Source organism: Meleagris gallopavo, chromosome 8, assembly GCF_000146605.3.
Source record: "Meleagris gallopavo isolate NT-WF06-2002-E0010 breed Aviagen turkey brand Nicholas breeding stock chromosome 8, Turkey_5.1, whole genome shotgun sequence".
NCBI classification, from domain to species: Eukaryota; Metazoa; Chordata; class Aves; order Galliformes; family Phasianidae; genus Meleagris; species Meleagris gallopavo.
Window position 1 is genome coordinate 25,252,874 of NC_015018.2, and position 15,091 is coordinate 25,267,964.

Genomic DNA, 15,091 nt, shown 5'->3' on the forward strand with positions numbered 1-15,091 from the left:
TGAGTCGTGTTCTTCCATCTTGGTCATTCGTATCACTTTAGCTGACACTTTGTTCTTCTTGTGCCCTTTGATCCCGTGATGAGAAGATCTTGAATGATTCTGCTGTCGAGTTGTGCATTATTATGAATTGCCTGTGTTTAACTATTCTGGTGTTTTCCCTGCTCTTCTCAAAATGTGTCATCCTCTGTAAGAGGCACAACACATACACTTGAGTAGAGGAAATAATCTTTCCATGGCTGATCTGTTTCCGTTTGTTTTGTGTGCTTGGTTTTTTTCCTTTTTTAATTATTTTTAATTTGTTTATTATGTCTGGATCAGGTTGCTGTTGTTAAATCTTTCTTCACTTGTGTGCATGTAATACAGTGGCTCAGTACATCTGTTCTTCCTTCTGGGAGGTGACCTGGAAGGAACAGGAGTCTGTCACAGACTGAATTGAGTGCTAGGTTAATTAATAGGGCCCAAGGGTTTTGGTAGAAGAATGTGCTGCTCAGATTTGTTTGGGGCCCATATAACCTCTGAATGACAGGAGTTTGGGGTAGTGATGAAGAAGAGGAATCTTCAGCTCTAGCAAGCGTGACTTCATTTATTCACTATTACTCTACTTGGAAGTGTTGATCACCAGTAGCCTTGGTGCTGTGCAGCAGAATTCCAGTGGGAATTACTTATCTAATGGCCTTTTTCTTTAGCAGTCTCAGCACCTCTTCCTTCCTGTTATTCTTGTTTCTTTTAAATGGCCACTGGGGAAAGAAATATCACACCTGAGAAATACTAAAGTTCAGGAGTTGCTCTGTTTTCTTAGTTGGTATAAAACTGTCATGTGTCTATGGTTGGATTAAATGTGATTGAAATGTTTGCTTGCATGGAACAGGGCCAGTATCTCCCACCTTTTGTAGCATTGTGGGCTTGGAGGAGTCTGGTATCAGCTGCAGATACTGGGGGAAAATGTAGCAGGGAGCGATGAGTTTATCGTGACTTCACCAAGGGCAGATCATGCCTGACCAATCTGATGGCCTCCGACAGTGGTGTGGTGGCATCTGTGGACAACATAAGGCCAACTGATGACATTTACCTGGACTTCTGTAAGGTCAAGTTTCTCATCTTTTGAAAGCTGAGATGGTCCTCCGTACTGCTTAGCTTTAAGAGAATCCATAGAGCAAGATTTATTGGCCCTAGATGTCTGCCCACCAGACTGTTTTCACCCGGAGTAATGCCGTAATGTGGGCATGGAGTCGCATTTCCCTTTTATATTTGCAAAATAGAGTGATTTTCTTTTTATGCTTTTCTTCTTGTACACTGCTGTTTGGTGCCCTTTTATGTTTTATTTTTTTATTTTTTTTATCTTTTAACTTTTATGTTTGGTGTGTAACAGAAGCCCTAAATCTATTCCTATCTATGCAATTTTACAAGAACACGGTGCCTTTTCCTACGAAACAGAATCAGATGAGCTTTCCTTAGGCAGCACACCCAGCCATGCACACACACAGCTCCTTCGTAAGCTCGTTCTGCCAAGTCCTCCCTCTGCAAATTACATCTCTGATGGGTCCTTTTGCTACGGACAAACCCATTAAAAAGACCATCCAGCATTTTCCTTCTTTTGACACAAGCATATTACAGTATGTCATCTTGTGTCTGCACACAAGGTGGAGATGACTATCTGGCTGCATTTGTCACGGTTATCCTGTGATGAGTTGTCACTTGAAGGTCATTTTAATGTCCGTTCCATTAGAGGCATGTCACTGACGGAAGGTGGTCACAAATCTGTCTGTCTCAAGAAATCTGTAGGTCAACAGGAATCGGGTTAACTGCACATATGGATCATTTTCCAGGTTTTGTCGTCATCTTTTCATTCCGTTTGTTTACTTCTATCTGTTACTGGGCTCTGAGCTCCAGCCTCTCCTTTTCTGCTCTTTGTTCTCTTATCCGTGTTGCTCCCTGTTTGCAGCCCAAGTTTTTGTGTTGCTCTGTTGAAACTGAAGAAATATTTGGCCTCACCATCTTGTTCACTAATTGGAAAAGTCTTGTTTTCCCCAGAACTGTAAGCTATGATTGTTATATGTTTTCTGGCACCAGCTCTATGTCACTAGAAAAAGAAATTCAGGTAACTTCCTGGAAGGTTGTGTTTTTTGTTAGTTGTTTTTTGTTTGTTTGTTTTTTAATGGCAATTTATTCTGAATTTAGAGAGGGCACTACTAATATTAACAAAGGGGGGAAAAAATCCATAAATAACACAATAAAAACTGGGGTTTTTTTGTTGTTGTTTTTTTCCTGGGGCTTTGTCCTGTGGACAGATTCTCTGCCGAGTGATTAATTCTGTGCTCTGATAGTGACTGAAACTCCTCTGCATCTGAGATAAATCCTCTGAATTGTCCTGCAGACCCTCAGGGAAGAGGAGTGCATCTCTCTTCCTCTGTGTTCTTCAGTCTGCACAAGGTATCTAGAAAATTAATGCTGTTGAAAATACTGATGTGCTGTCAAACGTGTTTGAAATTGGCTGATAGATCTAAGTGATGGCTGGGAGGATGAACATCAGGCAGAAGAGTGGTTGACTGCATACGCAATGTTTCCCTTTGGAGCTACACGTACAGAAATGTTTAACTGATGATGATACGTTTATGCTGAGCCCTGATTTTGCTGCTCATTTCTTTCTGAAAAGAGGACCGATGTGTTTAATTATTAGGCAGAAGTAAGAATACAGAAGCAGTGGGTATTGGTGCTATGGCTGTGCTTAGTACTCCTAAATATGTAGTATTTAGCATTTCTGTTGGCGGTGGTGCTCTGTTTGACCAAAGCTGAGGAATTCTCTCCAAAGGGAGGATGCTGTTTTAGAGGTCTAGAGAGACTTGTGTTCCTCGGGGTACAGGAGAGGCATCTGAGAGCTGGATGGAAAGGTGCTGCACGCATTGCCTGCAGCACTTGGCTGTGTGGGGCTGTAACAGATGTCCGTGCAAGCCAAAGGCGTGAAATGTTTTCTTCAAGAAGAACCTTCAATGTTAACCATGCTGTTAAGGCTATGGGTAATATTTGATATTTTTTAACACTATCCTACCACACAGGAAAAAGTTGTTCCCATTGGTTGTGGTACCTACATGAAGCCCAAGGGTTGTTGCCTTGGAAAGAAGCAGCTGCTCTCTGGGACATGGACGGAGGCTGGGGCTTTGCAGGTCACCTTTCTTACCCCTCCTTAGTGCCGTGCTTCTGTGTGTGTGATGGAAAGGCAGGGAGGAGGGCTGGCAGCTGGGCTCAACATGCAGGGTGCTGTTCAGTGAACACTGGCCCACTGGAAAGGAGCTCACGTGAACTTGCCTGTTGGGATCCTCTGCTGATAAGTAATGAGGCCAAATGTAAATCCAGAATCCATGCTGCTGCTTAAAGGGGCTTGATGCTGACTTCAGTGGAACGAAGCAGACAGCTGAACGTTTCCACACATCCCCTTTTTCTTCCAAACACCCTGATTTCCAGAGTGAGCTGTTGGGGTGAGCTGATGAATGAGTCGTTTGACACCTAGTTGCCTCTGTGTCTTCATCCACAAAATCTGGATTATAGTCTGTTGCAAGCTGTGGTCTTGCAGGGAAGCTTCATTTTAATATGACGTTTACTCAGAGGAATCAAAGCACTGCACAGGGTTTACATCAGTCTTCAGCTGGTGGAGGGAGGGCAGTGGCTTCAGCACATTTTTAGGGAGTGAAGAACGGTTCTAGCCAGCGCTTGTGAAGCCATGTGGTGTGTTTGCATGCTGGAGATATGGTATTAACAAAGCTAAGAAATCAGGAGAGAAGTATAATAGTGAATGGCTCTGAGTACTGGTGACAGTGCTAATCCCACCTCCAGGGACGTTCCCAGGTTGGGATTTTTCGGCAGTAAGATTCTCTGGAGTGTTTCATCATACGGATCTGACTGTTGTATGTATGTATGGATCTGGAGGACACTGGCTTCCTGTCTCCTTCCAGCTAGCCATCACATGCCTCCATAAGCTGGAATGGCACTCTGTGTGTGTGCTGTCAGCTGTGAGCAGTTTGCCCCTTCTGTTATGTCCATTGAGTTTGTGAATGTTACAGCAGAGCTGCATTTCTGCAATGAATAATTACGATCTTGAGGAACATACAGCAAAAACGTGTGTCATCAGATGAATATAAATCACTTTATGGTGGTTTTAACTGTGGCTGCTGGTCAGAATTTGCACGTAACTAATTCCATGACTTGGGCTACCAGTGATCTAGATTGTGCTTAAGTGTTGCTAAGGCTAAGGTTTGGAAATTCTTTCAGTTTATCCCCTTTTCAGAGCAGTTTGCCTCAAAACAGTGAATTGGTTTGGATCTCCTCCTGGAAATTTGGTAGAGAAATGCTCTCTGCTCTTCTGGAGTAGTGGTCAACTCTACAGAACAGTATTTCCTTATGAATGTTCAATAGGTCTGTTAAAAACACAAGGCTTAATAAAGCCTACATCACTTGATTCCTCACTGAGAATTTCTCTCTGGGAAGCAGTATCATCTTTCAATCTAGGTGAGAGTGAGACATTTCCAGACATCTTCCATCAGCATTCATCATGGGAAAGCTTTGCATTTCTGTATGGACCAAAGAGTCATAGCAAGGTGAGTTCAGCTTAGAAATATCATTCCTTTACAACAGGATATAGAGTGCTTTTGTGTAGCTGCCTTCACTGAAGTGTCAGAACCTCTGAAGTCAAGATGTTTAATCAATCAGGTCATATGTAACTAGCTTGGCTCTATGGCATGGATGTTTACCATACATATGATGCAAACATCACTGTCTCTTTTGCAGTGTGATTTAAATGCAGCTTTTTGAAGATCAGATAAAGATTGGACAAGTAATGCAATGCAGAGAGCAGTACCACCTGCACAGCAGTGGTACTTTCCTTGGGCCTGACCCAAGAACATTTTCAGAAATCCCATTTTTAATGGAACTATTGCAAGAGACACACAGTAGTGGCTGTTTTACTAAATACTGCCAATATGCCAACCAGGCTAGTAGAGAAAGTGTAGAAACTTAACCATCTTTTTGCCTTCTAAACTTGTCCCATGTTGAATTGTAATTGCTTAAGTTCAAATTCCTTCTCTGTATTTACAAACAGCTTGGAGGCCAAACAGATCCAGAAATAAGTGCAACAAGTCTCAGTGGATTGCCATGACCATGAAACTTGCATTGGTCAGTATAAATCCTCTCTTACATCTTTATGTTGAATATGTTAAGCTGCTGGTAAAAATTAGTAATTACCTCTTTAAAAAATGTTTACTGATACAATGGCAATGTTCACTGCATCTAAAATCATTACTCTTAGGACTGTTCTGAATGCTGACAATGTTACGAGTCTCAGATTTGCACTGTCTTAATTTCCTCAGATTACAGTTCTGTACAAAACTGAAACTGGACTGGATGAACTGTTTTCTGTAGCAAGAGATGGACATCCTATAGAGCTAGTCTTGGACAGTAAAGAAACAAATGTATATGCTGACATTTTTCCAATACATCTCTGCATTTTTACTGCTGTGCTTAATGCAAACTTTTCCTCCTTCCTTTTGGTGTCTTCGAAGTACTGTCTGTTATGAGTTGCTAGCACAGGGGTAGGTGCTTATTGTGCTCGCCGAGAGGCTGGGTGTCAGAAACCACTTCAGGTCACTTCAGCTTTTGTAGAGTAAGGAGCTTTTTTTTTTGGCACTGCTGTTTTTGAAAGTCAGACCACTGAGAAGCGACTTGATGCTGCAGAATGAGGAAACAGCCATGTAACCTGATCTTACAAGGAACAGCTGTGGGCAAGATAGCAGTCTTAGGTTTTGTTTTGATGTTGTTTGTTTAAACAAGAGGTCTTAAAGCTACTCTCTCTGTTCCATAGCTCAGGCCACTCCAGCCACAGTGACGGAACTACCACAAGCTGTTGTAAGCAAGGCATCTAGGGAAAAAAGCTTTTATCGAGGGTTTACTTAGGCAGCATTTCTTTCCAGTGCCCAACTACAGCAAAGTTCGAGGCAGCCGACAGCATAAAAGATCACTAAGTTGCTCAAAGAAAATGGTGGTTTTTTCCTCTATCGAGTCAGAACAACTGTATTTGAGTCTCCCTAGTTTTTTAAAGGAAGGGATCAGCACAAAGCCCATAGAACCAGCTAGTTGTAACTTGGGCTGGGCTGTTAAAAAGGGAGGCTCACATATCATTGTGTTCTGGTGTCTTGTAAGTTCTTTACAGAACTAGCTAACAGTCCTGTGATAGACCATCTATTATTATACTTAATATATTGAAAGATGAGCACGTCAGCATCCCCAAGGAGATGTAAATGTAAAACCAATGGCATAGCTGAGATATGGTACAGCACAAACTCTCTCTCCAAAAAGCAGTGGGTTCTTCCCTCAGATTATTTTAGTTTAAATAAGAGTTTTTCTAAGCAGAAGAAAGTTTACACTTACCTCCAATTAGCAGCAAAGATGAGGAATTAGGATCTACTTGATTTTGCATTGCTAGTGACGTACTTTTGATTGACTTCTGAGTTTCATGTTCTCTATACTCATTTTTTTCCCATCTCTCCTGTGTAGCATCAGCAGATTCTATACTTATCTATAGCATGATTATTTACTGTGCCCAGCCACACATACATTATGTTCACTTTGACAAACATATCCAGCAGATTTTAAACACTTTATTTAATAAAAGTTAAACATACAAAACTGAAATTAACACACTTTGTATTCATAAAAATCACCTTCTCCCATTATAGGGAAAACTTCTTTCTATGCATGGATTCTAAACTACCAGTTGTAGAGTTTAGCTTGAGTTGTGACTCAGGTAACTGATGGATATCTCCACCAATCAGTGCATCAACAATTGCTGACGTGACCTGATCTAGGTAACAAATTACAAAATGAGCTACATTAACATAATATACAGGGAAATAACGGTCAGGGTTAATGAACAAGATGCACCCTTTAATCATTTAATGGGAGAAACAGCTGATGTACTCTTGTCCATTAACTCAGCCCTAGATTTTACAAAAATAATATCTACATTGTATACAGGGCTACCCATTAAGTTCTTTGAACACATTACGGATTCAGAGATGGCACCACTACCATAAGTGGGAGACAAATAACAGAAGAAAGGCAAATCACATGAAATACAAAAAAGCAAGAGCTTTTACACGTGGCTTCCTGAATAGAACTGAAGGGGCTCAGCAGCACTGTAATACAGCTGAAGTTACAATGAACACTAGGGCCAGTCAGTTATTTACGGACAGAAACTTGAGACTAACCTTCACTCACTCACAACTAAGTGGGATCTAGGCATTCATACCTGCTATGCTTTAGTACTACTTTACGAGACGGAGGCAGCCCAGACACAAGGTGTTACTGTCTGCTCAAGGTCTGTGACCATGCCATCAAAACTCTAAGCTTGAAAACTGCAAGAGGGGAGGTGATGACATTTCCAAAGCATAACCATCCAGAGTTCTCCCACCTCTAGTCCCTGGGGCAAGGGGGCACTGCTTTAAGTACAGTTCTGTTCTTTGAAACTGAAGTCTCTTCCTATGTTGTGCTGGTTACGTTTCAGTAACTTCCTGTTAAAATTGATGACTATTAAAGAAAAAGATTTCCTTTACTTAACTTTTAGCACAGGAAATTTAGACTGGAATTAAAGTCAGATTTATTGTTTCTAGCACATGAATCAGACTTAGTAATAAAAATCACAACAGCCCTGTCCTGCCCTCATTCACAGCTGTACAAAACTATCTGCAGTGGATTTGTAAGGGAGTAATTTAGAACCTCCTTTGTAATTCCACGTGACTTACATGCTATGATGTAATCTTTCTCCCAGTGCTGCAGCAGCTCTGTAACACTGAGCTTGTCTCTGAGACCAGCAGACAGCACTGTGACTACAGAAATGAGGGAGGCTTTATAGGTGCCATTTTTATACTACCACTTTTCTTGAGGGGAAAAAAAAAAAAAGAAAACTTTAGCATCCATACAAATGGAAGATTCTGGAGATCAAACTTCCAGATAACTACTGCTTTAGCATAAGAGGTAGCAGCAGTTCATGAAAGCATTCACCCACAGAACGTATTTTAATGCAACTACCAAAAAAAATGATGAGGAGAGTCAAATCAATAGTTGGAAATTTAAGGCTCATATCAGCTGAAGCCAAAGTGATGGTGACAAAATGGACTACTTGCTATGTGCCAACAAATAATTTACTTTTAGAAAAATATAATGATAAAAAGATAAGTGAAAAGCCCTGCAGAGATGAAGTTCGACCTTTTTCCCCTGCTACTGAGGCATCAAATGCCTGACGTTATATTTAGAGGTATCTTGATACTGTGTCATAGGTTTGTCTGCAATTCCACATGTTCCAACTCCCACTTTGCCAGTTACACTCTCTGGGGAAGCAAAAATACTCCGCTTTACCTGCAAATGGAAGAGAAAATACCATTTCTAAATGATGACTGATTTGCTTTTAGAAATGGGCAACCGTTACTATTTGAAGCATTTCAGAATCCTCAACCTCCTACTCTCCAGGCAAGCATGCTTTCCAAAGGCTAACTCACCTCTGGCATTATTAGCAGAAGAGACAGGGCTGGGCTGGAATATGCTGGATGTGATCTTTGCCCTTGCAGCCTTGGGTCAAGCCAATAATGAATACAATTCAATAGATCACCTTACGAGGAAGGTAAGTGCTCGTAAGGGAGAATTCAGATTTAGCACCATGTCTAGCAGCTCTCTTGGTTGAGCCATGACACAAATTTAAGTAAAGCTTCAGGATGTCCTCGCTAACTTTTTTGCAGTGTGCTTACTAGTCCACAGCAATTACTTACTGCCATGTGTGCTGCACCATAAACATAAGAGGACTTTGTTGGTTTAGATAGGCCTCGGGATCTTAACTCCAACAAATGCTGCACTGCAACACACAGTGAACCCAGTTCTTCGAGGTAAGTGCAAGCTCAGCCTCATGAGAATACCCCAAAGTCATCCAGTGCAAAACTAGGCCTTGAAAGTACAAAATAGCCAACTGCACGTTTCAAATAAGTCACAGGTGAACAAACTACCTTTAAAAACACCTTCTTCCCCTCTCCCAAGTTACTGCATAGAATTCTATGATCTTTAACTATTCACATATAGACAAAAAGCAAACAAACCTGGCCTTTTTGTTTTAGAATATGCTCTGTTGTTGAACTGTTGCCATTTGACTTTCTGGTCCTCTCGTTCCTGTTCAAGTTCTTTAATTCTCTGAGCTTTTTTCAAAGCTTTTTTCTTTTTATACTCCCGTTGCTGAGCTATCATCTCTTTTCTGGAAGAAAGGAAAAGAGGAAAAAAAAAAGAGGTCCTTTATGTTTGTGTCTCTGTCTTTATATTCGTAGAGTATCCTGTAAGAAGCTAAAACCTCTCTGAAAGAAGGGCATGCACAACAGTTTTTCTTAAGTAAATACATAAAACAAAGCTTGTAAATGATGTCAAATTCTGGAAGGAAAAAATTCTCTCCATGCTGAAGTGTTACAATGCTCCTTTACGTATTTTGGGCACAATAATAATGACCACCTGATTAAGATCATGCCAAATGCAGCAGCCTGTGGGACTGAAGCCAATTTATTTCCAGAACTGGAAATATATCTTCTGGCACTTCTACATTTCAGAAGCATCGAGTGTTTGGAAAATGGAACTAGCTTGAGAGAAAAGTCAAAACTTCTCTGAAAGACTAAAGCACTCATGCTAACCAGTATTGGGCAGGGGAAAGGAGCACAATTTCATTGAAGGTAAGGAATTTCACATATAAATCTATGCCAAAACAGTGTCCCTCAGAGTGACCTTGTAAGATTTAAGTTCTGAAACTATACTCCCTTTTTTTGTTCCCAAAGGCTTTCAAACCTGAAAAATACCTTTAATACTTTTCTTTGTTAGGCACAGTAGGCTACTGAGTAAAGCACATCTCCCCCGTGATGGGATCAACAGAGAGACAGAGGCAGGAGCTTTGCAGTGATAAGTGTACTGACTTGTGAGCCAGGTAACAGATCTGAGAGCAGCCTGCAGTGGACCTGGGCTGTTAGCCTATCCACACACATATCTGTTATCTTGAGATAGCATAAGCTGAGTAAAACGGAGTCCTGTGTTATCTTGCCAGGATAGGTAACATACAGTGCCAGCCACAATAATCTGCTGAACATTGCTTGCCACATTGATTTATGATCCTTTTTAACAAATTCGTGAATGTATCGGTGAAAATAATTCTAAGGTTCTACATTGGCCAATTCTCAAAGCTGGGGGAAGAGGGGAAGCAAAGTAGCTTTCAGACTTAGGCCTTTATATTACTTACTTGGACATGGGTTTGTTGCCACTGTCCTCTTTTGCTTTTCTTCCCTCTTCCACAGGCTTGAGGTTGAACAGCGGTGTAACTTCAGCATTCCCATATCCAGCAAAAGTGACTGCAGCTGTTCCATTCTCCTCATCTATTTCTTCAATCTCAGCTTCATAACACCTGTAAAGATATCATGGCTGTAAGCATGTGAGTAAAGGTTTAATACTCAGCCCATCAACATCTACACTGTCAGCCAGCTAATGGCATAAAGTAAAAATACTTTGCAAATATCAGCCTTCGTTTTCAGGGACAACAAAGATCACACCAAGAGGTTGTTCTTAAGGCCAAAAGGACACAAGTACAAAGATTAGGTTCCGTTGACCTTAAGCATCAAGAAGCAACGATCTCAGCAGTTATCAAGACTAATGATTAATGCTTGAGCAGTCTAATCAGAAATCTTGATTTTGTTTCTAATTCTGGCAGGTCACGGGACTGGAAAAAGCCCCAACAAGATACAGTATTCAAAGAGTACAGCTTTCAGGGAATTCAGTGAGAATTAAAACATGGTAGCTCATCACTATAAAGATTTGGTTGCATTTTCTTCCATATGAAGAAGAGTTGAGAATACCTTAGGCACTAAAAATATTTCTTCTCCAACGCTTATAAAGTTTCAGAAATTAGGAAGTCAGAATAAACTGGTTTGGTTCCCAGAACTTCAAATGCTTGTGCAGTGGAGACTAACTCCAAAAATTCTACAGCTACTTTACGTATAGTCAGTTATTTCATAGCCAAAAAATAACATTTTAAATTAAAAACTAATTTCCAATTGTTCACACAAATTGAGATACAGAAAACTTTCTTAATAGTGATCAATTACAAACACATGAATATGATATTATGAATCGTATAGCCTGAAACCTTTATGAAACACTGCCACAAAATCAATTAACAAAAGTCTGCCACTTATTACATTAATAAATGGTCATCCACCAGTGCTACTCTGCTTGTATAAGGTTAGTAACAAACAGGGCATTTCTAGGAAATGACCCCACAGCTCTTTGCTTTATATCTACAGCACTGATCTTCATTAAAGGCGTACCACGAGAGCTAATTCTGTAGTTCTTTCCCAGTTTCTTTTTGCTTACTAGTTGCCCTAGGGGCAGTTCAAGCTGAATGAAAGTCTCTTACCATGGAACTATTTCATGTAACGGTTAGAGAAGTTTTCTACACTTACTGTCCATCTTCACTCCATATTGCCATACACCTATCCCCAACCTTCCAGGAGTGACTGGGGAGAGCAGAAGCAGAACTGTCGGAACTTGCAAGAGCTTCTGAAGGTTGCGTAGAAAGGAGATCTTTGGTCAGTTCTATGACTTCCTACAAAAGACAAAAACAACACAAAGAATAATTTTTCAAGTCCTGTTGCCGTTCATACTTTAAAACTGCACACCTACATAAGAGAGGTAAGGGCTTCACTGTATCTCAGTAAAGATCCCCATACCTTCCATAAAACTTTAAGTCACTTGTTATCTTTATACAATTTCATTCTAGAGGAATTGTTTATCCATAGGCATAAAGACACAGCTAGACAGCCTCGAGGGAAAGAAACTAAAAAAAATTAACAAGAGTGGTGTGACTTTGTGTATGTGGCTGCATGTTTTTGTATTCCTGCTGTACATAACACTCCTGTTCTCTGTCTAGCCAGCAGTTACTTCCATCCCTTCCACTGGGACTAGCTTACTGTTTTATATATAGTCATCTATAAAATACACAGCTATAATTGTAGCAAATGTAAGCAGTCAAACACTTTTCAGTTTATTCAAAAATAGCGGATTTGCTGAACTGATGCACTTGAAGCATCAGCTGTGGAAGAGTGCAGTGCTTTCTAGGATTGACACTCAGTAAAGCCCTTTCTTTTCTAAAAAGCATTCTGATGCATATTAAAGAAATAGATTTCTTTAAGTCATTTTAGGTGTTCCTTTTTCTCCACATTCAGTGACCTCAAGATTGCAGGTCAGGCATTCGCTTACTAATCCAGCAAGTTTTAGGTTGGTTTTAGTTCATGTGCTTAATAAATTTCTCCACTTCCTTTAACCACTATTCATTCAAATAGGAGCACACAGCCAGCCCTCTCCCCTGAACTTCCACCCCATATTATATTCTTATTCCCCAACACTGAGACCACTGATTTTGACTAGAATTAACAAATACTTAGGAGCCAGCATCTAAAGGAACATTTGAACTTTCTGTGCAAGGCAAGGGAACTCTGCAGTCACTAACAACTTTTCACACCTTAAGAGTATCACAGCACGAAACGCTGTCGCTCATCCAACTAACAGGAAGTAACTCAGTTATTGACAGTTACAGAGAAACAATAATCATCTGAGGGTCAGCGGAGCCTTAATTTTCCTCACAGCTTCACAGCTCGTTTCGGCTGTGGACTTAAGAAGACTAGCTCAGGAAAAGGTGGTGAAGAAGCTATTCTTCATTCCTCAAGAACATAAAGGATCATAAGCAGTTCCCAAATAGCAGGTTAACACAACATACCCTTCTGTGCACTTTTATCCGATAGCTACACAACCAGAATGAATGTCCTGTTGGTTTGTTGCAGCTGTTAACGTCTTAATTTATCAGCACCTCTCTAACAGAACTCTGTTCTTTGTTTTAAGGACCTGCTTGTTTCTAAATTTAACAGTAATCACAATGGGTACCAACCACAAGCACAGTGACATGCTGAAAATTACTTCTATTTAACTTTGGTCTCTATCTTCTATAACATTATAGCTGACCCAAAACAGACTCCGAGGTTAGCTAGTTTGAGAGAGCTCTTCAGAAAATACAGCATCAGTATAATTTTTCCTTCCAGGTGAGAAATCCCAAACTGGTAATCAACGTACAGCTATCTATATTCTGAAAATCAAGAGGCATGGTTTGAAATGGCTGTCATCTCAGCATGTCAAATGCATGTAAACTGAGTACCTGCATGATACAGAAGTGGTGAGTTGTTCTCACCACATTTGTTGGTGGTTTATTATAGAACTCAAAATGGGAGTAGCTGAAAAGCAGTCTACCAGGAATTCTTCAAATCTGATGAAGTCATTTAAACATCAAGCAAAAAATAGCAAACTTTTGGTAAAAGTCTTCCTGAGGTAGTTCTGTAGCAGTCCTTAAGGGAATAGCTTATTCAATGAAAGCTTTTGAACAAGAGACTACCACAGCAGCTTAGTCCAGCCAACTGAGCTGAGCAGCAGGGCGGGTGCCACGTCTTTGTGGCACAGAAGTGTGACCTGCAGAGAATTCCTGTGTGAATTTGTCAGGGTTTTTCCTCACCAACTGCTCTCTAAAAACTCGCAGAACTTCATATTCTAGAGTGCAACACCTGCTAACATCGTCTCCAACTAGAGAAGGTGGTGGCTGTCATCAGTTCTACTTCATGCAAAATGCAAAGTTTGTTGCTTTGCTGCATGGACGATGTTCAAGAAGCCCTTCAGTGAAACAAAAGGCAAAGAGCAAAACATTTATAAAAATTTCTTGTATTATTTATTTTAATCCTGTTAGTCAGGAATAAGCTCGGTACACAAAATGCAGAAGTGCATCTGTATTTAAAACATAAAAGGATCTTTCAATTTCATGGTAAGTCTTTCTAAACAAAAGACTGAACTAAAAAAAAAAAAAAGCTACACAGTCAGGACACAACTCACCGAACCCATTTTTACAATTGTTTGGTCGACATATTAAACCTGCAAAACATTGTCTATGTCATTTGCAAGGTGGAACATATGAATAGCAAACCTTTTGGGGACGAAAGTGTAAACATCTTCCCCATTCTGTGCAGAAAGCTTTTATAAAAAAGTTTGCAAGTTGTCCTTTCACATCAATGATCTCTGCATATCAAAGCCGAGGTCGTGTTGATATCATCCCATATGGGTTTTGCTGTGTATTTTAAAAATATAAAAATATACACACGCTTTTAATAGTGTACAACAAAGGACATTAAGATGATCTATTAAGTGCCCGTGGGCAGCAAGCCTTTGTAATTTAAAGGAATTCTAAAGATCGCTGACTTGAGTTACTGCTCGTATCTTGGTTGATGCATCATTCTTAATGCTGCTTTTCTATACAGAATAGTGGCTACTCAGTTTTGTACTGGGCAGTTTTATGCATCTTACCATTGCATCGTGTTAAAGCAATCCACAACAGAAAGGAGGCAGCATCTCACACGACATTTGAACAGTACCACTGTTTTCTTGTACGCCAACGTAACTTAATATACACAAGAATCTAAAAGCCCACTTATCAACTTAAAATTAGCCAGTGGTTTTTCTGGCACTGAATGGTACCTTAAGCACCAAAATGGTTTTAGCTTTCTACAGGGCGGGATGCTCAAACGTTTAAAGAAACTGCAGGTGGCAAATGAAGGACACATCTGTCTTCCTTTGTAATTTTGTAATGTTTAGGAAACTCTGTTGCCGTTCTTTCCCCCTAAGACAACCCTACCATAATTCCAACAAGTTATGAGAAAAGGAATTAGTAAATCTACCAACCACAGGGACATCTAGGAAAGGCGAAACACCACCAAATTCCCACGGGCCGCTCCCACCCCCTCACCTGTAAGTCCTTCTTTAACTTCAGCAAGTCCTCGTTGTCGGCATTCCCAGACAAGGCCGCCTCGACCTGCTGGAGCTGCGCCTTGTAGCTGGCCAGCTGCTTGGCCAGGTCTTCGGACATCTGCGGGAAACACACCGCTCAGACACGGACAGCACAACGCCGGGAAGCAGCTCGTTAACCCGCGCTGAGAACCGCTGCAGG

General features: G+C 40.6%; 1 protein-coding gene across 1 annotated transcript; it reads right to left on the minus strand.

Moving 5' to 3' along the window:
- Positions 1 to 6,624: 6,624 nt before the first annotated feature.
- On the minus strand, positions 6,625 to 15,036 carry SMNDC1 (survival motor neuron domain containing 1). Its single transcript, XM_010714755.3, has 6 exons — positions 14,891 to 15,036; positions 11,517 to 11,659; positions 10,301 to 10,462; positions 9,129 to 9,280; positions 8,808 to 8,890; positions 6,625 to 8,400 (listed from the first exon to the last, which is right to left on the minus strand). Exons 1-6 carry the CDS (start codon positions 15,008 to 15,010, stop codon positions 8,263 to 8,265), a joined length of 798 nt encoding a protein of 265 aa, XP_010713057.1. The 5' UTR covers positions 15,011 to 15,036; the 3' UTR covers positions 6,625 to 8,262.
- Between the last annotated feature and the right edge of the window lie 55 nt (positions 15,037 to 15,091).